General features: G+C 41.2%; 1 protein-coding gene across 4 annotated transcripts in view; it reads right to left on the reverse strand.

Annotated features, from left to right (window-relative positions):
- snapc2 (small nuclear RNA activating complex, polypeptide 2) overlaps positions 1 to 26,999 on the reverse strand; it is a 156,374-nt gene that overhangs the window by 120,265 nt on the left and 9,110 nt on the right. For all 4 annotated transcript variants that reach the window (XR_012767633.1, XM_075451904.1, XM_075451903.1 and 1 more), the window contains one exon: positions 26,739 to 26,874. Coding sequence is in view for 3 of the 4 variants with exons in the window: in XM_075451904.1 (XP_075308019.1) it covers positions 26,739 to 26,874 (136 nt within the window). In the remaining variant the exon portion in view is untranslated. The remainder of the gene's footprint in view (positions 1 to 26,738; positions 26,875 to 26,999) is intronic.

Raw genomic sequence — 26,999 nt, forward strand, 5'->3', positions numbered from 1 at the left:
AAGTAAACACGTACATCAGAAAGTAAACACGTACATCAGAAAGTAAACACGTACATCAGAAGGTAAACGCGTACATCAGAAAGTAAATGCATACATCAGGAAGTAAACGCATACATCAGAAAGTAAACACGTACATCAGAAAGTAAACACGTACATCAGAAAGTAAACGCGTACATCAGAAAGTAAACACGTACATCAGAAGGTAGAAGGTAAACGCGCACATCAGAAAGTAAACGCGTACATCAGGAAGTAAACGCATACATCAGAAAGTAAACGCGTACATCAGGAAGTAAACGCGTACATCAGAAAGTAAACGCGTACATCAGGAAGTAAACGCGTACATCAGGAAGTAAACGCGTACATCAGAAAGTAAACGCATACATCAGAAAGTAAACGCGTACATCAGATAGTAAACGCATACATCAGAAAGTAAACGCGTACATCAGGAAGTAAACGCATACATCAGGAAGTAAACGCGTACATCAGAAAGTAAACACGTACATCAGGAAGTAAACGCGTACATCAGGAAGTAAACGCGTACATCAGAAGGTAAACGCGTACATCAGATAGTAAACGCATACATCAGAAAGTAAACGCGTACATCAGGAAGTAAACGCATACATCAGGAAGTAAACGCGTACATCAGGAAGTAAACGCGTACATCAGGAAGTAAATGCGTACATCAGAAAGTAAACGCATACATCAGAAAGTAAACGCGTACATCAGGAAGTAAACGCGTACATCAGAAAGTAAACGCGTACATCAGGAAGTAAACGCGTACATCAGGAAGTAAACGCGTACATCAGAAAGTAAACGCATACATCAGAAAGTAAACGCGTACATCAGATAGTAAACGCATACATCAGAAAGTAAACGCGTACATCAGGAAGTAAACGCATACATCAGGAAGTAAACGCGTACATCAGAAAGTAAACACGTACATCAGGAAGTAAACGCGTACATCAGGAAGTAAACGCGTACATCAGAAGTTAAACGCGTACATCAGAAAGTAAACACGTACATCAGAAAGTAAACACGTACATCAGAAGGTAGAAGGTAAACGCGTACATCAGAAAGTAAATGCATACATCAGGAAGTAAACGCATACATCAGAAGGTAAACGCGTACATCAGAAAGTAAATGCATACATCAGGAAGTAAACGCGTACATCAGAAGGTAAACGCGTACATCAGAAAGTAAACACGTACATCAGAAAGTAAACACGTACATCAGAAAGTAAACACGTACATCAGAAAGTAAACACGTACATCAGATAGTAAACACGTACATCAGATAGTAAACACGTACATCAGATAGTAAACACGTACATCAGATGGTAAACACGTACATCAGATGGTAAACTCGTACATCAGAAAGTAAACACGTACATCAGATGGTAAACACGTACATCAGATGGTAAACACGTACATCAGATGGTAAACTCGTACATCAGAAAGTAAACACGTACATCAGATGGTAAACTCGTACATCAGAAAGTAAACACGTACATCAGATAGTAAACACGTACATCAGATGGTAAACACGTACATCAGATGGTAAACACGTACATCAGATGGTAAACTCGTACATCAGAAAGTAAACACGTACATCAGAAAGTAAACACGTACATCAGAAAGTAAACACGTACATCAGAAAGTAAACACGTACATCAGAAGGTAAACACGTACATCAGAAAGTAAACACGTACATCAGAAGGTAGAAGGTAAACGCGTACATCAGAAAGTAAATGCATACATCAGGAAGTAAACGCATACATCAGAAGGTAAACGCGTACATCAGAAAGTAAATGCGTACATCAGAAAGTAAACACGTACATCAGAAGGTAAACACGTACATCAGAAAGTAAACACGTACATCAGAAGGTAGAAGGTAAACGCGTACATCAGAAAGTAAATGCATACATCAGGAAGTAAACGCGTACATCAGAAGGTAAACGCGTACATCAGAAAGTAAACACGTACATCAGAAAGTAAACACGTACATCAGATAGTAAACACGTACATCAGATAGTAAACACGTACATCAGATAGTAAACACGTACATCAGATAGTAAACACGTACATCAGAAAGTAAACACGTACATCAGAAAGTAAACACGTACATCAGATAGTAAACACGTACATCAGATGGTAAACTCGTACATCAGATAGTAAACACGTACATCAGATAGTAAACACGTACATCAGATGGTAAACTCGTACATCAGATGGTAAACTCGTACATCAGAAAGTAAACACGTACATCAGAAAGTAAACACGTACATCAGAAAGTAAACACGTACATCAGAAGGTAGAAGGTAAACGCGTACATCAGAAAGTAAATGCATACATCAGGAAGTAAACGCATACATCAGAAGGTAAACGCGTACATCAGAAAGTAAATGCATACATCAGGAAGTAAACGCGTACATCAGAAGGTAAACGCGTACATCAGAAAGTAAACACGTACATCAGAAAGTAAACACGTACATCAGAAAGTAAACACGTACATCAGAAGGTAGAAGGTAAACGCGTACATCAGAAAGTAAATGCATACATCAGGAAGTAAACGCATACATCAGAAAGTAAACACGTACATCAGAAAGTAAACACGTACATCAGAAAGTAAACACGTACATCAGATAGTAAACACGTACATCAGATGGTAAACTCGTACATCAGATAGTAAACACGTACATCAGATAGTAAACACGTACATCAGATGGTAAACTCGTACATCAGATGGTAAACTCGTACATCAGAAAGTAAACACGTACATCAGAAAGTAAACACGTACATCAGAAAGTAAACACGTACATCAGAAAGTAAACACGTACATCAGAAGGTAGAAGGTAAACGCGTACATCAGAAAGTAAATGCATACATCAGGAAGTAAACGCATACATCAGAAGGTAAACGCGTACATCAGAAAGTAAATGCATACATCAGGAAGTAAACGCGTACATCAGAAGGTAAACGCGTACATCAGAAAGTAAACACGTACATCAGAAAGTAAACACGTACATCAGAAAGTAAACACGTACATCAGAAAGTAAACACGTACATCAGAAGGTAAACGCGTACATCAGAAAGTAAATGCATACATCAGGAAGTAAACGCATACATCAGAAAGTAAACACGTACATCAGAAAGTAAACACGTACATCAGAAAGTAAACGCGTACATCAGAAAGTAAACACGTACATCAGAAGGTAGAAGGTAAACGCGCACATCAGAAAGTAAACGCGTACATCAGGAAGTAAACGCATACATCAGAAAGTAAACGCGTACATCAGGAAGTAAACGCGTACATCAGAAAGTAAACGCGTACATCAGGAAGTAAACGCGTACATCAGGAAGTAAACGCGTACATCAGAAAGTAAACGCATACATCAGAAAGTAAACGCGTACATCAGATAGTAAACGCATACATCAGAAAGTAAACGCGTACATCAGGAAGTAAACGCATACATCAGGAAGTAAACGCGTACATCAGAAAGTAAACACGTACATCAGGAAGTAAACGCGTACATCAGGAAGTAAACGCGTACATCAGAAGGTAAACGCGTACATCAGATAGTAAACGCATACATCAGAAAGTAAACGCGTACATCAGGAAGTAAACGCATACATCAGGAAGTAAACGCGTACATCAGGAAGTAAACGCGTACATCAGGAAGTAAACGCGTACATCAGAAAGTAAACGCATACATCAGAAAGTAAACGCGTACATCAGGAAGTAAACGCGTACATCAGAAAGTAAACGCGTACATCAGGAAGTAAACGCGTACATCAGGAAGTAAACGCGTACATCAGAAAGTAAACGCATACATCAGAAAGTAAACGCGTACATCAGATAGTAAACGCATACATCAGAAAGTAAACGCGTACATCAGGAAGTAAACGCATACATCAGGAAGTAAACGCGTACATCAGAAAGTAAACACGTACATCAGGAAGTAAACGCGTACATCAGGAAGTAAACGCGTACATCAGAAGTTAAACGCGTACATCAGAAAGTAAACACGTACATCAGAAAGTAAACACGTACATCAGAAGGTAGAAGGTAAACGCGTACATCAGAAAGTAAATGCATACATCAGGAAGTAAACGCATACATCAGAAGGTAAACGCGTACATCAGAAAGTAAATGCATACATCAGGAAGTAAACGCGTACATCAGAAGGTAAACGCGTACATCAGAAAGTAAACACGTACATCAGAAAGTAAACACGTACATCAGATAGTAAACACGTACATCAGATAGTAAACACGTACATCAGATAGTAAACACGTACATCAGATGGTAAACACGTACATCAGATGGTAAACTCGTACATCAGAAAGTAAACACGTACATCAGATGGTAAACACGTACATCAGATGGTAAACACGTACATCAGATGGTAAACTCGTACATCAGAAAGTAAACACGTACATCAGATGGTAAACTCGTACATCAGAAAGTAAACACGTACATCAGATAGTAAACACGTACATCAGATGGTAAACACGTACATCAGATGGTAAACACGTACATCAGATGGTAAACTCGTACATCAGAAAGTAAACACGTACATCAGAAAGTAAACACGTACATCAGAAAGTAAACACGTACATCAGAAAGTAAACACGTACATCAGAAGGTAAACACGTACATCAGAAAGTAAACACGTACATCAGAAGGTAGAAGGTAAACGCGTACATCAGAAAGTAAATGCATACATCAGGAAGTAAACGCATACATCAGAAGGTAAACGCGTACATCAGAAAGTAAATGCGTACATCAGAAAGTAAACACGTACATCAGAAGGTAAACACGTACATCAGAAAGTAAACACGTACATCAGAAGGTAGAAGGTAAACGCGTACATCAGAAAGTAAATGCATACATCAGGAAGTAAACGCGTACATCAGAAGGTAAACGCGTACATCAGAAAGTAAACACGTACATCAGAAAGTAAACACGTACATCAGATAGTAAACACGTACATCAGATAGTAAACACGTACATCAGATAGTAAACACGTACATCAGATAGTAAACACGTACATCAGATAGTAAACACGTACATCAGAAAGTAAACACGTACATCAGAAAGTAAACACGTACATCAGATAGTAAACACGTACATCAGATGGTAAACTCGTACATCAGATAGTAAACACGTACATCAGATAGTAAACACGTACATCAGATGGTAAACTCGTACATCAGATGGTAAACTCGTACATCAGAAAGTAAACACGTACATCAGAAAGTAAACACGTACATCAGAAAGTAAACACGTACATCAGAAGGTAGAAGGTAAACGCGTACATCAGAAAGTAAATGCATACATCAGGAAGTAAACGCATACATCAGAAGGTAAACGCGTACATCAGAAAGTAAATGCATACATCAGGAAGTAAACGCGTACATCAGAAGGTAAACGCGTACATCAGAAAGTAAACACGTACATCAGAAAGTAAACACGTACATCAGAAAGTAAACACGTACATCAGAAGGTAGAAGGTAAACGCGTACATCAGAAAGTAAATGCATACATCAGGAAGTAAACGCATACATCAGAAAGTAAACACGTACATCAGAAAGTAAACACGTACATCAGAAAGTAAACACGTACATCAGAAAGTAAACACGTACATCAGAAAGTAAACACGTACATCAGAAGGTAGAAGGTAAACGCGCACATCAGAAAGTAAACGCGTACATCAGGAAGTAAACGCATACATCAGAAAGTAAACGCGTACATCAGGAAGTAAACGCGTACATCAGAAAGTAAACGCGTACATCAGGAAGTAAACGCGTACATCAGGAAGTAAACGCGTACATCAGAAAGTAAACGCATACATCAGAAAGTAAACGCGTACATCAGATAGTAAACGCATACATCAGAAAGTAAACGCGTACATCAGGAAGTAAACGCATACATCAGGAAGTAAACGCATACATCAGGAAGTAAACGCGTACATCAGGAAGTAAACGCGTACATCAGAAAGTAAACGCGTACATCAGAAAGTAAACGCGTACATCAGATAGTAAACGCATACATCAGAAAGTAAACGCGTACATCAGATAGTAAACGCATACATCAGAAAGTAAACGCGTACATCAGAAAGTAAACGCGGAGGTTCCGGCTTTGGATAATGGCGGAGTAGGTCGCACACCGGGAGAGCTCTGTTAAAATATTGCTTAATCCGTGCAATAAGTGTATCGGTACATCACCCAGTCTGTGTAAACCTGTGTGGACCCGAGTGGAGCGCTATAAACATGGTCAAACCCAAAAAGCAGCATACAAATGAGCAAACTCCAACCGAGAGCGACGACATGCTAACTAGCCAAGACGAGCAGCATGCTACCAACACGCCGCTAACGTTAGCCGACATGGAGAAACTTCTGAAGGCAATGGAAGACCGCATTATAACTAAACTCTCCGACCAACTTTCTGCCGACCATGTAGGGCTGTCGCGATAACCGCAAAATGCAATCACCGCGGTGCTGAGAGGACCTCCGCGGTGCGTGTCCAGGCCACCGCCACCACCGCCCACCGCACGCAAGCTTGCACGCGCAGAACAACTCGAGAAACTGAACGAGTTTTTAAGACTGCACAGTAGATACAAAGCGACTGACAGAACTGATACTTTTTAAAGCCAGCACAGTAATAATGATACATTGTATATTCCCCTCAAGGCAGGAGAAACACATTAACACAGCTAGGTGCCGCGTTTCTGTCGTCATCTTTGCATATAGGCACCGCACACGCACACACGTCTGCATGCTACTCGTTGTGGTCTCATTCTCCCTCGGCAGCTGATATTACAAGAATATGCCTACTCAGTGTCGTAGCAATAGAAGTTAAAATAAAATGCAGTGGCCTACCTTTATCTCGGCTTTACTCCTCTGCCTAGTCCGGACACTTTATGGCTTTGAATCTTCCCTTATTATCCATGTTTACCGTTGTAAATGCGACCGTCTAATATCAACAATAAACTAGCTTCCACAGAACCACAGCTTGGTGTGCACATTTGCTGTTGGGAAATACCTGATCATTTCAACAAAACTGTGTAGGTGAAACTATTAAAAAAAAAAAAAAAAAAAAAAGTTTAAAAAGTGTGCCGGGGTTGGTTGGTCGGCGGCAGTCTGTTTAAAAAAAACTGTATCCCGGACACGTGAGCTCAACTGCTGCCCTGATCTGCTTCGTTTTTCTCCGTCATTACTAAACGAAACGTGCCCAGGTCTGCAACAATGTTGATATTTGCCATGAGGCACTGGCAACAATGTTGCAGAACTGGGGTATGCGCTGCTTGATCTCCGCTATGTTGGTCTGTGAGCGAGTAAATGACAGGCAAAGCAAAGTGAAATGTCAGAATCGCTGGGAAAAAAGCCGGATTATGCGCTCGATTTTCATCTAACATTGCATGTCGTGGAAAGTAGCCTAATGAAAAAAAATGCGATATCACCGCATACCGCGCTGTTGAGCGGCTATGAGTCACCGCGGTGGGAATTCCCTCACCGCGACAGCCCTACGACCATGCAATTATTGAACGTCATGACCAAACTCTTCAAAAATGGAAACTTCACTCAATGACATGGAGACCAGATTGACAACCCTCGAATCTACCTGCCAAGCCCTGACTAAAGAGAACCAGAGCCTCCGGCTAAAAACCGACGACCTCGAAAACAGGTCGCGGCGAAACAACATCCGTATAACCGGTGTGCCTGAGAAAGCTGAGGGCGGGCAGCCAACGGCGTTCATTGAGACATTTTTGAAAGAAACATTCGGCGCAGATGCCTTTTCCACTTCTCCAACTGTTGACAGGGCGCACAGAATTGCAGTCCCCCATAAGAATCAAGACGATCCTCCCCGCCCGTTCATTGCGCGGATCCATCACTACCAGACCAAAGAACGCATCATGAAACTCGCCAGGGAGACCGGCTCGCTTTCCTTTCGCGGGTCCAACATACACATTTACCCGGATTACAGCGCCGAGGTGGCTCGAAGAAGAGCAGCTTACTTCGCGGTAAAATCCCAGCTCAGGAACGCCGGCCTCTCATATCGGATGCTCTTCCCTGCAAAGCTCCAGGTCACCGACAAGAACGGCCAGAAGCTCATCTTCCCCTCGCCTGATGAAGTTTCCTCCTTTCTTCATAACAACTGACCTGGCTCATCCTCCACACTGACCGACTCCTGAAATAAGCACGGTATGATAACAACCGAGCGCGGCGGCGCAGAAAGGTACATAACCAGGGTCACTCTACTCACTGTTTATTCTGTTAAGACCCAACATGTACAATCTGTTATGGTAATCTTAGCCAAAACTAAGCTGACGTCACGATTTTATCATGGACTGTTAAAACCTTACATGCTTAATGTGGGACTTGTGTCTCTCCTCATGCTGGAGGAGACTCCCTGTCGCTCACCTCATACTCGCAGACTCTTTCCCCCGCAGACTTGTATGCTGCAACGTACGCATACTTAATATACATTTGTTAATGTTTGTGGTGGGGCTCATTATTCATTAAGACATGTTTATGTATGATTTTTTTTGGGTTGTTGTTGTATTATTCCTCCCTTTGCTCCCCACACGGGTGTTTACACTTAAATTTTAATTTACACTTTTCCCATTTACTCAGAAACAGAGTAGTTTCAACGCAAGTTACTGTAGATGTTCTAAGATGTTAGTTAAGAGCACTGTTATAGCTCTTGTCCACACTCAGATGCCTTTCTTCACATGTTATCTGGAATTGTGTGTGTGTGTGTATATGTATACCTTTTTTTTTTTTTTCTCCTTTTTTTTCTCCTTTTTTTCCCCCTCTTCTCTCTACCCCCCCCCCCCCCAGTCTCACTGCTCCATCATCCATTCCCACAACCCCTTAAGATATGACGACCACATCTAATCGCAATGCAAGTCGTCCCATCCACTTCCTATCGTTAAATGCAAAAGGTATGAACACATGGATGAAAGGACAAAAAATCTGGTCCTATTTACAACAATTAAATTCGGATATAACATTCTTACAGGAAACTCACCTTAAGAAAGACCATGTAAATTATCTTAAAAGAGGTTGGGTAGGTCAGGTATTTCATTCACAGTTCAATGCTAAAGCCAGAGGGACAGCTATCCTTATACATAAAGACATACCATTTCAAGCGAAGGAGGTGATCGCTGATACTCATGGAAGATATGTCATGGTTTCAGGTCAGTTATTTGACAGTCTTGTCATCTTGATCAACATTTATGCCCCAAATTATGATGATGGTAACTTTTTTGACAAACTATTCTCTACCATACCGAGTGATAATAATTACAACCTGATAATCGGAGGTGACTTTAACTGCGTACTTAATACTGTATTGGACAGATCATCGAACAAACCCCAACCTCTCACCAAATCAGCCAGAGTTATAAATGGTTTCATCTCGCAGTATGGTGTGTCAGACATTTGGAGATTTAAGTTTAATAACAAAAAAGCATTCTCCTTTTTCTCCAATGCCCACCGTACCTACACCCGGATCGATTATTTTCTCCTAGATAACAGACTATTAGGTAATGTTACCTCTTGCACATATCATAGCATCACTATATCGGATCATGGGGCCGTCTCTTTTTACGCTGTGCTACCCAACTGCTGTAGACCTCCCCGTAGCTGGAGACTTAACCCTCTCCTATTAGCTGATGAACAATTTATACGCCATATATCATCTCAAATCCCCTTCTTCGTTGAAACCAACACGTCTCCAGAAATCTCCCACTCCACCTTATGGGAGACCCTTAAAGTCTATCTTCGCGGCCAAATAATTGAATACTCATCCAGGGCAAAAAAAGAAAGAGAATCCAAATTAAATGATATTTCACGATCCATTGCAGAAATTGACAATCAATGCTCGTCCTCCCCTTCCCCACCACTTTTTAAAGAAAGACTACGGCTGCAGACAGAATATAATTTACTCTCTACTGACAAAGCAGCATACTTACTCACCAAAGCCCAATTCAAGCTCTATGACTCAGGTGATAGGGCCGGCAAATTGCTAGCCCAACAGGCTCGCCAGACCCTATCCTCCCGTCTTATTCCTAGGATTCACAATGAAACAGGTGAATTAATCACAAATCATGTTGAAATTAACAATACTTTCAAGCAATATTATAGTAACCTGTATAGTTCTGAATGTGATGGCAACCCCTCTGAACTCCACCTCTTCTTTGATAAACTCACTCTTCCCTCTGTATCTGCCGAACAGAACGATTTACTGGGAGGTGAGATCACGGATGTAGAAATTTTACAGGCCATTAATTCTTTAAAATGCAACAAAACACCTGGCCCAGATGGCTACATTTCTGAATTCTATAAAAAATTTGCACTTCAATTGTGCCCTCTGCTTCGGACCATGTTGAACGAATCTCTGTCCTCGGGTCATCTCCCACCCTCTCTACGGCAGGCTGCAATAACACTTATACCAAAAGGAGGTAAAGACTTACTCAAGTGTTCATCCTATCGTCCCATCTCCCTTTTAAATACAGACTACAAAGTTCTATCTAAAATTCTATCTTCAAGATTGGAGAAGGTTATCTCACATATAGTTTCACCAGACCAAACAGGCTTCATTTCAAACCGCCACTCTAGTTCAAATCTCAGGAGACTTCTCAATATTGTTTACTCTTCTCCATCACACTCACCTGAAATGGCTATAACTCTCGATGCTGAAAAAGCATTCGACAGAGTCGAATGGCAGTATTTATTCTTCACCTTGAAAGCATTTGGATTTGATGACTCTCTCATATCTTGGATAAAACTCCTTTACTCCCATCCTGTAGCCTCAGTAATCACTAACGGACAGCAATCTGAATTTTTCTCTCTTAACAGAGGCACTCGGCAAGGTTGTAGTCTTTCCCCCCTACTTTTTGCCATTGCCATAGAACCCCTCGCTGCTGCCCTTAGGCAATCAGTTGACTTCCTTGGTGTAGAGCGGGGGGGCATTACACACAAACTATCTTTATATGCAGATGATATTATTTTGTATGTCGCTGACCCACTAAATTCTATTACAGTCATCCTCCGTATCCTGACTGAATTTGGGAAACTCTCAGGATATAAGATTAACAGTGATAAAAGCGAAATATTTCCTCTTAATCAAGCTGCCAGTCTAATTCCAGCTTCTCACCTCCCATTTAAAATTGTTGGGAAAGGCTTCAAGTATCTTGGAATTGAGATCACACCTGCTTTTCCTTCCCTCTTCACAAAAAACTTTCACATTCTATTTGAAAAATGTAAAAAAGACATGGCTAGATGGGCAAAACTCCCGCTATCCATAGTCGGTCGGATTAGTCTTATTAAGATGATTGTGCTACCAAAATTCATTTATCTCTTTCAAAACATCCCTATTCTGATTAAAACATCCTTTTTTAACTCACTGCAAAAGAGCATATTATCATTTATCTGGAATAGTAAACCTCACAGAATTAAAAGAGAGGGTCTTCAAAGGCCTAAAAATCTTGCAGGCCTGGCATTGCCTAATTTTATTTATTATTATTGGGCATGCAATATAAAAACCATGTTGCACTGGATGGAGAGAGACAAAGCAGGTGGACTTGATGCTTGGTTACAAATGGAAAATGCTAGCAGCCTACTTAAATTGGGCTCTGTGTTATGCGCCCCTGTGCCCCCTCCTCTAAATCAGTTTCGGTCTAACCCAGTTGTTTATCATTCAATCAGAATTTGGTCACAATTTAGGAGACATTTCAAACTTCAGACAACCTCTGTGCATTCACCCATCAAGAACAATTATAACTTCCCGCCCTCGTTATCTGACTCGACCTTCGGAGTGTGGAGCTCAAAGGGTATTAAATCCATTTCTAATTTATTTGTAGAAGGTAAATTCGGATAATTTGTGCAACTCTCTCAATTGTTTGGCTTACCGAAATCTCATTTTTTTTTAGGTACCTTCAACTTAGACACTATGTCCAGAAAAGCATTCCATCCTTTCCAGATTTTCCAACTAACAACACAATTGATCATATTCTCTCACTACCGCTAGATCGAAAGGGTCAGATTTCCACCCTTTATGACAGTATACGTAATATCGCTCCTCACTCTCTGCACGATGTTAGGAGATTATGGGAGAATGATCTTGGAGTATCAATGACAGATGATCAATGGGAAGCAGTACTGAGGTTAATACACACATCCTCCCCATGCGCTCGGCATCGCCTAATACAACTCAAAATTGTATTGAGAGCACATTATACCAAGGCAAGACTGGCAAAAATCTTCCCGAATGTGGACCCCTCTTGCCCCCGTTGTAAAGGCCAACCAGCAGACTATGTACACATGTTCTGGTCCTGCCCCAAGTTAAACACGTTCTGGACCAACATATTTAATTCCTACAGCAAAATGTTTAAAAAAGTTATCATTCCAAACCCCATGTGTGCCCTATTTGGATGCACCCCTGAAATCCGTGGCCTTAAAGGCAAAGCAGGAATAGTCATAGCATTTACTTCCCTGATTGCAAGACGGCTCATTCTTCTCTCCTGGAAGAAAGCCACTCCTCCCACCTTTCCAAAATGGATAAAAGACATAATGCACTTTCTTACCCTCGAAAAAAATCAGATATACCCTTAAAGGCTCCTTGCAAACATTTGAGAGGATTTGGACCCCCTTTCTAGAACACTACAAAAACTTACAAACTCCATTAAATGAGGATTAAGACACCAATACAGAAGTGAGATTCTCATTTGTTTTTTGTAAACTGAAAATAATTACAGACAGAAACACAACTGTTAAACACTATACAAGCAAAGCGTTGTATAACTAAGTTTCGATTAGCAACCGAGATCAATGAAAATGAAACGAGTTAGCATCTACTGAAAACTACCATAACAAATTAAGTCTCCATAGCAGTACTTACAAGATAAATATTCTCCAAGGCAAAAGCGTCGGAAACACGTCAACAATATGTTTTAGCTGTCTGCTTTGCTCCTCTTTGCTCAACTGCACGTCGCAGCACCACAGACATCTATATTAAAGAACAGAGCGCTCACACCTATGCGGTTTCTATAACCAAAAAAGGGAGCACTCACTCTGACGAGGTTTGACATAACCAAGGACCATAAACAGATCGAATTGACAACATATTGGATAGGCGTATTGATGAACGGATATAGAGAGGCTCACGGACTTTTGGAAGTTTGAAGGAAGGGTACCGGTAAGTCAGTCATGTTTACTTAATAATAGCACCGCCGAGTGCATGGTGTTCAATGATTCTACACTGCTTTGGTACTGATAACAAATCAAGTTGTTTACTGTCGCGGGTATTTTAGCACACATGTGCTGGTTGTGAGTCGTGGCCGATGGACTGAAGCTAGCCTAGCCTTCTAGTAGCCGTGCAGAGTAGAACTACCAGGGAGGTTCTAGTGCTACGGCTATTTGCAGACCGGCTTTTAGAGTACCAAGAACTACTGTTTCCTCTGTTAGTTGTACTGACGGCGCAACCTTTCCTGACTGTCATTGCGAAAAACAGTAGGGTAAAGCCTGATCTGTTGGATAAATCTCTGCACGCGTCTTTGTTTTTTTTTGTTTTTTTTAAGTGCTTGTGGTGACCAAAGCGCTGAACACTGAGCAGACGCACGTCAGTGTGAGAGAGAGAGATCTGCAGTTTTTGTTAAAGCAATGCAACGAGACACAGCAGACGCAGAAAAATGGACTCCATCCTCAAAGTTGTGAATGTCGAGTAAAAGAGCATGTATTCACAAAGCTGTTTGTTTACTTTTATGGCCCCGAGTTGCTTGTTCCCGGTTCGGGGTTGCGACTCCCACATTGGAAAACGAGATGACTGGTTAAAATAGGCGATGGCGGATTTTTTTCGACCCTGTCCGTTAAAATAACGGACTATGAAAAAGTCTAATGCAACCTCTGTTGTGGTATATCGTGATATGTAAAGCTATCGGGATATAAAGTAATCCATATCGTGATATACTTTTTTTCCCATATCGCCCAGCCCTAGCGTACACCAGAAAGTAAACGCGTACATCAGAAAGTAAACGCGCACATCAGAAAGTAAACGCGTACATCAGAAAGTAAACGCGTACATCAGAAGGTAGAAGGTAAACGCGTACATCAGAAAGTAAATGCGTACATCAGGAAGTAAACGCGTACATCAGAAAGTAAACGCGTACATCAGAAGGTAGAAGGTAAATGCGTACATCAGAAAGTAAACGCGTACATCAGGAAGTAAACGCGTACATCAGAAAGTAAACGCGTACATCAGAAAGTAAACGCGTACATCAGAAAGTAAACACGTACATCAGAAGGTAGAAGGTAAACGCGTACATCAGAAAGCAAACGCGCACATCAGAAAGTAAACGCGTACATCAGAAGGTAAACGCGTACATCAGAAAGTAAACGCGTACACCAGAAAGTAAACACGTACATCTGAAAGTAAACGCGTACATCTGAAAGTAAACGCGTACATCTGAAAGTAAACGCGTACATCTGAAAGTAAACGCGTACATCAGAAAGTAAACGCGTACATCAGAAAGTAAACGCGTACATCAGATAGTAAACGCATACATCAGAAAGTAAACGCGTACATCAGAAGGTAAACACGTACATCAGAAAGTAAACACGTACATCTGAAAGTAAACGCGTACATCAGAAAGTAAACGCGTACATCAGATAGTAAACGCATTCATCAGAAAGTAAACGCGTACATCAGAAAGTAAACGCGTACATCAGAAAGTAAACGCGTACATCAGAAGGTAAACACGTACATCAGAAAGTAAACACGTACATCTGAAAGTAAACGCGTACATCAGAAAGTAAACGCGTACATCAGATAGTAAACGCATTCATCAGAAAGTAAACGCGTACATCAGAAAGTAAACGCGTACATCAGAAAGTAAACGCGTACATCAGAAAGTAAACGCGTACATCAGATAGTAAACGCATTCATCAGAAAGTAAACGCGTACATCAGAAAGTAAACGCGTACATCAGAAGATAAACGCGTACACCAGAAAGTAAACGCGTACATGAGAAAGTAAACGCGCACATCAGAAAGTAAACGCGTACATCAGAAGGTAAACGCGTACATCAGAAAGTAAACGCGTACACCAGAAAGTAAACACGTACATGAGAAAGTAAACGCGCACATCAGAAAGTAAACGCGTACATCAGAAGGTAAACGCGTACATCAGAAAGAAAACACATACACCAGAAAGTAAACGCGTACATCTGAAAGTAAACGCGTACATCAGAAAGTAAACACATACATCAGAAGGTAGAAGGTAAACGCGTACATCAGAAAGTAAATGCGTACATCAGGAAGTAAACGCGTACATCAGAAAGTAAACGCGTACATCAGAAGGTAGAAGGTAAATGCGTACATCAGAAAGTAAACGCGTACATCAGGAAGTAAACGCGTACATCAGAAAGTAAATGCGTACATCAGAAAGTAAACGCGTACATCAGAAAGTAAACACGTACATCAGAAGGTAGAAGGTAAACGCGTACATCAGAAAGCAAACGCGCACATCAGAAAGTAAACGCGTACATCAGAAGGTAAACGCGTACATCAGAAAGTAAACGCGTACACCAGAAAGTAAACACGTACATCTGAAAGTAAACGCGTACATCTGAAAGTAAACGCGTACATCTGAAAGTAAACGCGTACATCTGAAAGTAAACGCGTACATCAGAAAGTAAACGCGTACATCAGAAAGTAAACGCGTACATCAGATAGTAAACGCATACATCAGAAAGTAAACGCGTACATCAGAAGGTAAACACGTACATCAGAAAGTAAACACGTACATCTGAAAGTAAACGCGTACATCAGAAAGTAAACGCGTACATCAGATAGTAAACGCATTCATCAGAAAGTAAACGCGTACATCAGAAAGTAAACGCGTACATCAGAAAGTAAACGCGTACATCAGAAAGTAAACGCGTACATCAGAAGGTAAACACGTACATCAGAAAGTAAACACGTACATCTGAAAGTAAACGCGTACATCAGAAAGTAAACGCGTACATCAGATAGTAAACGCATTCATCAGAAAGTAAACGCGTACATCAGAAAGTAAACGCGTACATCAGAAAGTAAACGCGTACATCAGAAAGTAAACGCGTACATCAGATAGTAAACGCATTCATCAGAAAGTAAACGCGTACATCAGAAAGTAAACGCGTACATCAGAAGATAAACGCGTACACCAGAAAGTAAACGCGTACATGAGAAAGTAAACGCGCACATCAGAAAGTAAACGCGTACATCAGAAGGTAAACGCGTACATCAGAAAGTAAACGCGTACACCAGAAAGTAAACACGTACATCTGAAAGTAAACGCGTACATCAGAAAGTAAACGCGTACATCAGAAAGTAAACGCGTACATCAAAAAGTAAACGCGTACATCTGAAAGTAAACGCGTACATCAGAAAGTAAACGCGTACATCAGAAAGTAAACGTGCACATCAGAAAGTAAACGCGTACATCAGAAAGTAAACGCGTACATCAGAAGGTAAATGCGTACATCTGAAAGTAAACACATACATCAGAAAGTAAACGCGTACATCAAAAAGTAAACGCGTACATCAAAAAGTAAACGCGTACATCAGAAAGTAAACGCGTACATCAGATAGTAAACGCATACATCAGAAAGTAAACGCGTACATCAGAAGGTAAACACGTACATCAGAAAGTAAACACGTACATCTGAAAGTAAACGCGTACATCAGAAAGTAAACGCGTACATCAGATAGTAAACGCATTCATCAGAAAGTAAACGCGTACATCAGAAAGTAAACGCGTACATCAGAAGATAAACGCGTACACCAGAAAGTAAACGCGTACATCAGAAAGTAAACGCGCACATCAGAAAGTAAACGCGTACATCAGAAAGTAAACGCGCACATCAGAAAGTAAACGCGTACATCAGAAAGTAAACGCGTACATCAGAAGGTAAACGCGTACATCAGAAAGAAAACACATACACCAGAAAGTAAACGCGTACATCTGAAAGTAAACGCGTACATCAGAAAGTAAACACATACATCAGAAGGTAGAAGGTAAACGCGTACATCAGAAAGTAAATGCGTACATCAGGAAGTAAACGCGTACATCAGAAAGTAAACGCGTACATCAGAAGGTAGAAGGTAAATGCGTACATCAGAAAGTAAACGCGTACATCAGGAAGTAAACGCGTACATCAGAAAGTAAACGCGTACATCAGAAAGTAAACGCGTACATCAGAAAGTAAACGCGTACATCAGAAAGTAAACGCGTACATCAGAAAGTAAACGCGTACATCAGAAAGTAAACGCGTACATCAGAAAGTAAACACGTACATCAGAAGGTAGAAGGTAAACGCGTACATCAGAAAGTAAATGCGTACATCAGGAAGTAAACGCGTACATCAGAAAGCAAACGCGCACATCAGAAAGTAAACGCGTACATCAGAAGGTAAACGCGTACATCAGAAAGTAAACGCGTACACCAGAAAGTAAACACGTACATCTGAAAGTAAACGCGTACATCTGAAAGTAAACGCGTACATCTGAAAGTAAACGCGTACATCAGAAAGTAAACGCGTACATCAGATAGTAAACGCATTCATCAGAAAGTAAACGCGTACATCAGAAAGTAAACGCGTACATCAGAAAGTAAACGCGTACATCAGATAGTAAACGCATTCATCAGAAAGTAAACGCGTACATCAGAAAGTAAACGCGTACATCAGAAGATAAACGCGTACACCAGAAAGTAAACGCGTACATCAGAAAGTAAACGCGTACATCAGAAAGTAAACGCGTACATCAGAAGGTAAACGCGTACATCAGAAAGTAAACGCGTACACCAGAAAGTAAACACGTACATCTGAAAGTAAACGCGTACATCAGAAAGTAAACGCGTACATCAGAAAGTAAACGCGTACATCAAAAAGTAAACGCGTACATCTGAAAGTAAACGCGTACATCAGAAAGTAAACGCGTACATCAGAAAGTAAACGTGCACATCAGAAAGTAAACGCGTACATCAGAAAGTAAACGCGTACATCAGAAGGTAAACGCGTACATCTGAAAGTAAACACATACATCAGAAAGTAAACGCGTACATCAAAAAGTAAACGCGTACATCAGAAAGTAAACGCGTACATCAGAAGGTAAACACGTACATCAGAAAGTAAACACGTACATCTGAAAGTAAACGCGTACATCAGAAAGTAAACGCGTACATCAGATAGTAAACGCATTCATCAGAAAGTAAACGCGTACATCAGAAAGTAAACGCGTACATCAGAAGATAAACGCGTACACCAGAAAGTAAACGCGTACATCAGAAAGTAAACGCGCACATCAGAAAGTAAACGCGTACATCAGAAAGTAAACGCGCACATCAGAAAGTAAACGCGTACATCAGAAAGTAAACGCGTACATCAGAAGGTAAACGCGTACATCAGAAAGTAAACACGTACATCTGAAAGTAAACGCGTACATCTGAAAGTAAACGCATACATCTGAAAGTAAACACGTACATCAGAAAGTAAACGCGTACATCAAAAAGTAAGCTTTTTTCCTTTGATATAAACTCCTGTGGTAACAGGGGCAGATGTGGGAAGTGTGGTAAAATGCCAACTGAGGCAGAACACATCGGCTCCAAGAACTAGAAAAGGTAATGCTATTCATGCCCCTCTCCATTGTTACCTCAGGTTAAGTTGCTGATCTATGTTAAGTGAAGTGCTCTGCATTTTGTAAATGCAAACTACTGTTGCCTGTGTGAGTAACTGCATTTCTGAGTGGCTGTTGAAGTTCAGACTTGTGCCCTTTTGGTGTTGGAACAGTTCAGCTTCAGTCTCCTCGCAAAGCTGGCTTAAGACCCTTTCTGGGTCTTGTGGGGGCGCTGTGGAGCAATGAGGAGTTAGGACGCGTCTCGCTACAACTCCTACAGATTTCACGTTAAAATTACATTTAAAACAAAACCTGTATTATTTCCGACCTACTGGTTATTGTATTTTTCACCCTAAACTCCCGAAGTGCCCACTGCACAGAAAAAATGCCGAGTCGAAAAGGGAAATCCTGGGATATACCGAACGACGATGGAGGCCCGACCGAAACACCGGTCGAGAGTGAGAGCGAGGGCCCGGCGTCGAGTGCTCAGAGCACGGACAACCAAGCGGTGTTAGCCGCCATAGCATCACTGCAAGCGGAGCTATCCCAAGCTAAGTCGGACATTTGCGACAAAATTGACGAAAAGATTGCTGATGTGAGTACAACTCTGAGAACCGAAATTGCCGCTCTGAGAGCAGAAAGTGACGCTGCATTTTCCGTGGCAAATAGCCGACTAGATTCCCAAAGTGAGACACTGAAAACTTTAGGAGAGTCAGCTAATGCTACGTCGGATACTTTTGTGGACCTCGAAGCTAAGGTGAAGCAGCTACAAAGCCAAGTTGAACAACTGTCGGAAAAGTGTCTGGACTTGGAGGGACGATCTAAGCGTCAGAATCTGAGAATCGCAGGAGTCAAGGAGGGAGAAGAAAATGGCCAGAAAGCCAGAGATTTCGTGGCACAGCTGCTTATGGAGGTTCTACAGCTGGGTGAAAAACCAGTGATCGACCGAGCCCACAGAGCCCTGAGACAACATCCTGGTAATGATGAGCCACCTCGTCACCTGATTTTAAGGGTGCACTACTGTCATGCTGTGGCAAGGGAGTAACTTTGATTTTGACATTGGTGGGGACACAAAAGTGCTCCACGACAGTTTTTTTTTTTTTGCATTACCAATCATAAGTTAATGGCATGCAGATGCTGTTAACGAGCCATCCTAATGTTTAGGGAGTCGGTCTTTAAATCACAGGGTTGCAGGCTCAAATCCCACGATTAGGCTACCTCTGTTTACACCTGGAGTGACCTTGAGCAAAACAACTAACCCAACATTGCTCCAGAGACTGTAACCAATAATGTGTTCTTATAAGTCGCTTTGGATAAAAAAAGTCAGCTAAGTGTTATGTAATGTAACTCATATAATGCAGGGTATCTGCACATTTTTTATCAACAAATTTAATGACTTTTAAGAACTCTAAGAATAAAAATTAAGACCATTACCACGGCAAAAATATATATAAAAACTACACTCTAGGCTGTTCGGTGTTGAAAAAAAGTCCAGTGTGAAATGTGTGCTTCAGTGATACTGAATCAGTGTGTCAACATGATCGCATAAGATTTGAACGCACAAGGGAACACCACACACTACAGGACAATCGTGCCCGATTGTCACACCTCTGCGAAGGAGTGTGTTTTCGCTGCCATTTGTCTGTCTGTTTGTCTGAGGCTCTGAGCAAAATAAATCCATAATTGAACCTAATTTTCGAGTTATGTCTACTGTGCCTTTACAACTAGCAAAACAATTTTACTACCCAAGTTAACTTAAACCAGAACTTTGGACAACTCACGTGAAGCACAGACTATGGACAGTGACTTTGCATTGCATAAACCACACGACAAAATTTAATTTCCTTCGGGATTAATAAAGTATCTCCAATCTAATCAAATAAATAAAAACGAGCACAGACCGCTCATACAGTCAATGGCACGTACCCATAGAAAAAATACACACTCACCCACACATCACACAACCTGACTATCAGTAACCTACACAAACCCAGACACATAATGGCTCGGCGGCCAGCAATCGGATAAACCAATGAAGTGAATCAATCCTGTGAAAGAATGAAAACAAGTGAATGAAACCTGCACTCACCCATTATGAAGTTAACTCTGCCAGCCCCATAATCTTCCCCCTGCTCAGCTAACTCCTTGACTTCGGGTATGGTTGGTAACGTTACTGCGGCTAGCATTTGCAACTAGGCTGCTAGGCTTGCAAAATCGGTAAGCATTAGGCTACTGAAGAAAGCTAGTCTTTTTAGCTACGTTATATTATCATCTTTCTTCTCGGCTATAAGTTAACCTTTGTTTACGGCCACTGGCCCTAACCTGACGCGCTAGCTGTCAAATCACCGGAAGTTTTCACCGGAAGTACTGGCGCGCACACAAAACGTCAGCGGTCGCCATTATAGGGCTCGGGCACGTGACGTCACTACGTGAGCGGCGGCCATACTGGAGGCTCAGAACTGTTTTGTTTACATTGTTTTCCACTGCGCGCAGACGTACTCCCGCTGGTCTCGGAACTTTCTTCGTTGGTTTATCTATTTTACTTATTGTCTTTGCCACTATGGTCGCACGTTGCTGTGTCGTGGGGTGCAATAGCGTAAGCCGTGACAGGAATGGGGGGGAAATCGTAAATGGTTTATCTTTTTACCGGTTTCCTGCTTGGAGGCGCACCCACGGAGCCCAAGTGTCCGAGATAACAAAGCGTCGTCGACTAGCATGGATCGCTGCTGTAAGACGACCAAGCATAACTTTCCACTCAATCCCGGTGTCGATGAGAGTGTGTTCTCTGCATTTTCATTCTGGTAAGTTACAGACGTTTGTGTGCTGAGGTAAAGATCCCCGCCTTCACAAGACTAGGACACTGTCAGTTGGAAGCAAGGGATGTCTCAATGGGTTAAAAGCGGAGGACAAATTTCGTGTGTATGCATGTATACATGACAATAAATCTGATCTTAATTTAATGTGGAAAATACAAGGAAAATTGCCCATCTCCAAATTCACATGGAAAGGGCGATTGGAACTGTCAGAAACAATACACCTTTTTGCATAGTTTTGCCATGCGAAGGTGAAGACAAAACATTCTTTGACAAGATTGTGTCTGTATGTTGTACTCTGACCACCATGAGCAGGAGTGTTGTGCAAAGTTGAAGTCGTCTGAAATAAATATGCTTTGAGATACAGCCAAGTGTGTGCGTTTCATTATTTATTTACAAGTAGAGTAACATGACAAAAGTGTAAAGTGTCATTAGAATTGAAACTGTTGCAAAGTATAAGCACTGTCACCACATACTATATACGCAATTATGTCCGAAAGGGTGAACTTAGGCAGTAAATCTTCGTCGACAATCAATTCCTTGCTCGGTATTTCATAAGGGTCCAGTCCGTTTATAACGCCAATCTTCTGTATGTACCGATCTCTGGCTTCCTTCTGTAATGTATCCCGGTATATCCCACATCCTTTCTTCGATTTTAACATGCTTTTCTCTCACTTTTCTCTCACTATTTGTTCCTTGATCTCTGTCTTGCCTCGGTTTGTTTACGATAGATTGTGCCTCCAATATGGCGACCATATCCCAGAATGCAACGCGTGTGCCCGAGCCCTATTGTGCACAGAGCGATAGAAAATCGTCTCTCCAGACATATCTTTCTTTCATTTCGCCCAGATGAAATTTAATGCCACTCTTTGAAAATCGGCGAAATTTAAGACATTTTAAGACCTTAAAAAAAGTATTTTTTATTTAAGACTTTTTAATACTTTTTAAGGATCCGCGGAGACCCTGAGTAGGGGGCTGAATATTGGTAGGGACGTGACCCTAGCGTCCCTACCCAAAATTACGCCCTTGTGCTGTGGAGGACATCCTGCAGAAGGTCATGAAATCCAAAAATCTCATGTATCGAGAACATCGAATCCAAATTTTCAGAGACTTTCCACCCACTGTAGTTAAACGCAGAGCCGCCTTCTCTCCGGCCAGGAAGTTGCTGCGAGATCAACCTGGAGTCAAATTCGGTCTCCTATACCCAGCCAAGTTGAGAGTGACACATAATGGTAAAGAGACCACATTCACAGACCCTGAGGAAGCCCGTCTGTATGCTGAACGCCACTTTGGACAGGGCCGTACCTGAGAGGCACATCTCAGAGCATGGCTCATTCACTTCTGAGAGAGACTGGAGGTAAATGACAACTAGACCAGAGGTATTGTTACAAGTCACCTATGGACGGTTACATAACAACAACATTCTTAGCCACAACCATGGTAACAATACTACTTCAACAAAAGGTCACTGATTTGGAGAGTCCGAGGAACATACTGTTTTATTAATATTACTGTATAATCATTATTATTATTTCTGACGGTTACAGGTCTGGTTTCAGCCCCCCTCCCTACCCCTATTACAATGTGAAAAATACTAATTAATCTTGTTTATTTACTTTTTGCCTGCCTGTCTGCCGGAATGCATATTTCATTTGGTAATTTGAACAATTTAATTTCTCTTATGAATGCACTATTTCTTTGGACTTTATTGCACAGTCTAGACTGCATGGCTCTAAGTCACTGACGGCGGGGGGGAACCATGTAAGTCCTGGAGGTTTACGAATAAGTACAAGCCTCTGAGTTTTGTGTTTCATGTTTATTTCAATAAGGTCGGCTAAGACTTGAGAGTTTACATATCCTTTCAATGCTGTTAGTGGGGGATATTGAATCTATTTTGTAACTATATAGGTTTTGTTGGAAACTTTACATCTGTAGGGCTGCTAGCTACTATAGGATCAAGAGTTCAACCACAGTTGGTTGTTCGAGTTTCTTCTTTTCTAAGAGGAGTTAGACATTGCTGATGTTGTTTTTGTTTTTCTGTTTTTCGGTATTTTGGGTGGGAAGTGAGCGGGTATGGGGGAAGGGTGGGTGGAGTGTCATCTAACTAATAGTTACGTGAATAAGACAGAATGGGGAGAGAGTCTAAGGATGGATGCCGATAACCACCCTACATAATGCATAACACAATGCATAAAGAGAGGAGGAGGGATGATGTAACATTCTGCTCATGGAATGTAAATGGAATTAATGAACCAGTTAAAAGAGGCAAGGTGCTTGCACATCTCAAATCCTTACAGGCTGATGTAATTTTCTTGCAAGAAACCCACCTGAAGAACGACTCGCATGCTAGGCTTAGGTGTAGGTGGATACAACATATTTACCATTCCAACTTTTCAGTAAAGGCTAGAGGCACAGCTATCTTAATCCGTAGGGGGGTTCCCTTTAAGCACCTATCTACAATAGCAGACAGGGACGGGAGATATGTCATGGTTGTGGGGGAATTTCACTCTACACCTGTAACATTACTGAATATATACGGACCAAATAATGACGATCCAGAAATTTTTAGAAAAGTTTTAAATCTGATTCCAGATATTTCTAATACTAATCTTATAATTGGCAGGGATTTTAACCTAGTATTGGACACTTATTTGGATAGGTCTTCTTCACAGAGGGTGGAACCTTCCAAGGCATCCAACCTTCTGAGATCCTATATTGAAAATATGAATGTTCTAGATGTGTGGCGGATTTCTAATGCTGCAGGTAGAGAATATTCCTTTCACTCTAAAGTACATAATAGCTATACTAGGATAGATTTTTTTCTTGGTTGATGGCAAACTTCTGCCACTTTCCTACAACGCAAAGTATCACAATATTATCATTTCTGATCACAGCCCGGTATCATTTTCACTACAGCTTGGCGAAATTGTGCCTGCTCAGAGAAATTGGAGATTCAACCCTCAACTCATCACAGATACGAAGTTTTGTGAATATCTAGAATCAAACACTAAGTTATATTTTGAAACTAATGACAATGAGAATACGTCTCCTACACTGTTATGGGAAGCCTTTAAGGCTTACTTAAGAGGGCACATTATTTCTTTCCAATCCTCTCTCAAGAAACGTAACAAAGCAAAACAATTAGAACTTGAGGATGAAATCCACCAGCTAGACATGGAAAATGCTCTACACCCCTCATTAGAAAAACATAAAAAAATTTCAACCCTTAAATATAAACTTAATAAGATATTATCAGATAGAATTTGCAGAGCCTTTATTTTTACAAAACAGCGATATTTTGAATTTGGTGATAAGCCTCATAAATTACTGGCAAGACAACTACGGAAACTTGAAAATGACAGGACTATCCATAAAATTAAATCAGGTTCAGGTGTTATCCTTACATCCCCTAAAGATATTAATGATAGATTTAGACAGTTTTATGAAACACTATACTCTTCTGAAGCCAACTCTGGAGAAGAAATAATGCAATCGTTTCTAGATAAGTGTGATCTCCCATCACTGAGTCAAGCGGACCGTGATACCTTAGAGTCAGACATCACATGTAAGGAACTATTAGCAACCATCGGTTCAATGAAAAATGGCAAAAGCCCTGGCCCGGATGGGATCAGCAATAGATATACAAAAAGTTTGGGGGACTGCTGGCTCCCTATCTATGTAAAATCTACACCCGATCGTACGAGGACGGAGTACTGCCCCAGACATTGACTGAAGCCACTATCACCCTCCTCCCCAAAAAGGGGAAAGATTTAGAAGAAGTGGGTTCTTACAGGCCGATTGGGCAATTTAATAATGAGATTTCATTATTAAATTCGGATCAAAAAATTCTAGCCAAGACGTTGGCCAGAAGGCTTAATGCATTTATGTGCAAGTTGATTCACCCTGATCAAACTGGGTTTATCCCCCAAAGAAATTCCTTTCACAACTTTAGACGTCTTTTAAATATTATGCACTCCCCCAGATTTCCCGATAAAGACCTACTTATCCTCAGTTTGGATGCTGAAAAGGCATTCGACCGGGTTGAATGGCCGTACTTATTTTTGGTCTTACAGAAGTTCAACTGTGGTGATAAATTTGTGTCCTGGACCAAACTTTTATATAATGGTCCCCGGGCTAGAATACTCACTAATAAAACTCTTTCTGACCCTTTCCTGCTGGGTAGGGGCACAAGGCAGGGCTGCCCACTTAGCCCTCTATTGTTTGCGTTAGCCATAGAGCCGCTGGCCGAAACTATCCGTTCGCACCCAGACATACACGGCTACAATACAGAATATACCAAGAATAAAATATCGTTGTACGCGGACGACATTTTGTTGTATATCACTCAGCCTAGCATTACATTCCCTTCAATATTGAAAACATTTTATTTGTTCGGCAGTTTCTCAGGGTAAGATTAACTGGGGCAAAAGCGAGTTATTACCAGTACAGGTTGCAGATCAAGATTGGCTCAAACAGCTTCCTATCAGAATAGCATCAGACAGTTTAATCTATCTGGGGATAGTAATCACCAAGAAGTATAATGATCTCTACAAGGCCAATTTCCCCACCTTGTTAAATAAGCTAACAAACAATATACAATTTTGGAAAACACTCCCCATTTCTCTACTGGGTAGAGTGAATGCTATTAAGATGATTTTTCTCCCTCAGCTACTTTATCTTCTTCAAAACTTGCCCATATACCTTGCCCAATCTTTTTTCAGTAATCTGGACTCAATCATTCTCCCTTTTGTTTGGAATTACAAGTCCCATAGAATAAAAAAGGACCATCTCTGTAAACATAAAACCAATGGGGGGCTGGCACTGTCTAATTTCATTTTATATTACTGGGCCACTGGGATACGCTCTATGGTACACTGGTTAGATGACAACCCATCACCTCACCATGGGCTAGAGATGGAGCTTCACATTCAGATGATTGTTTCTGCTGATTGTTTCAGATGAAGAGCACATCTGTCTGTCCTTTGCAGTGCCACACAAAGCAGAGGCAGCCAGCTCCGTCAAAGCCTCTTCAGCCCTACATTTAACCAAGCTATTCATTGACTGGCTCCACTTATGAACTCAGAAAGGCAATGAATGTGAACTTTTTGAGTATTGTGCTTTTTCTCTCCTGACGTATAACACTTTGTGAAAACTTGAAACTCAGACTAATATACAAGAAGAAGCAGGCAGCACCATGTCAGCTGCAAATGAGTGCTGATGTTCACTGACTGCTTCTGCACCAACAGGAAGGGCACATCCATACCTGGAAGGGGCAGATGAGGCATCGGTCTTAAAGGAACAGTGCGACCAACGGGATTGGCATCTGTGGGTGGTCTGTGGACCTGGGGAGGGTCACAGTTCCTCAGAGTGCAGGGCTCTGTGGATGCCACGGTCAGCATCTAACAAACAGACAAAGGACCAGATCTTTTCAGACGCTCCTAAACAGCTTCACTTTGTGTCTGTTTTCTAAAAAACTCAATGTTCAATAAAAAAAAATAATATACACACATCACCTGCATACACA

This window comes from Odontesthes bonariensis, chromosome 19, assembly GCF_027942865.1.
Source record: "Odontesthes bonariensis isolate fOdoBon6 chromosome 19, fOdoBon6.hap1, whole genome shotgun sequence".
Taxonomy (NCBI): domain Eukaryota; kingdom Metazoa; phylum Chordata; class Actinopteri; order Atheriniformes; family Atherinopsidae; genus Odontesthes; species Odontesthes bonariensis.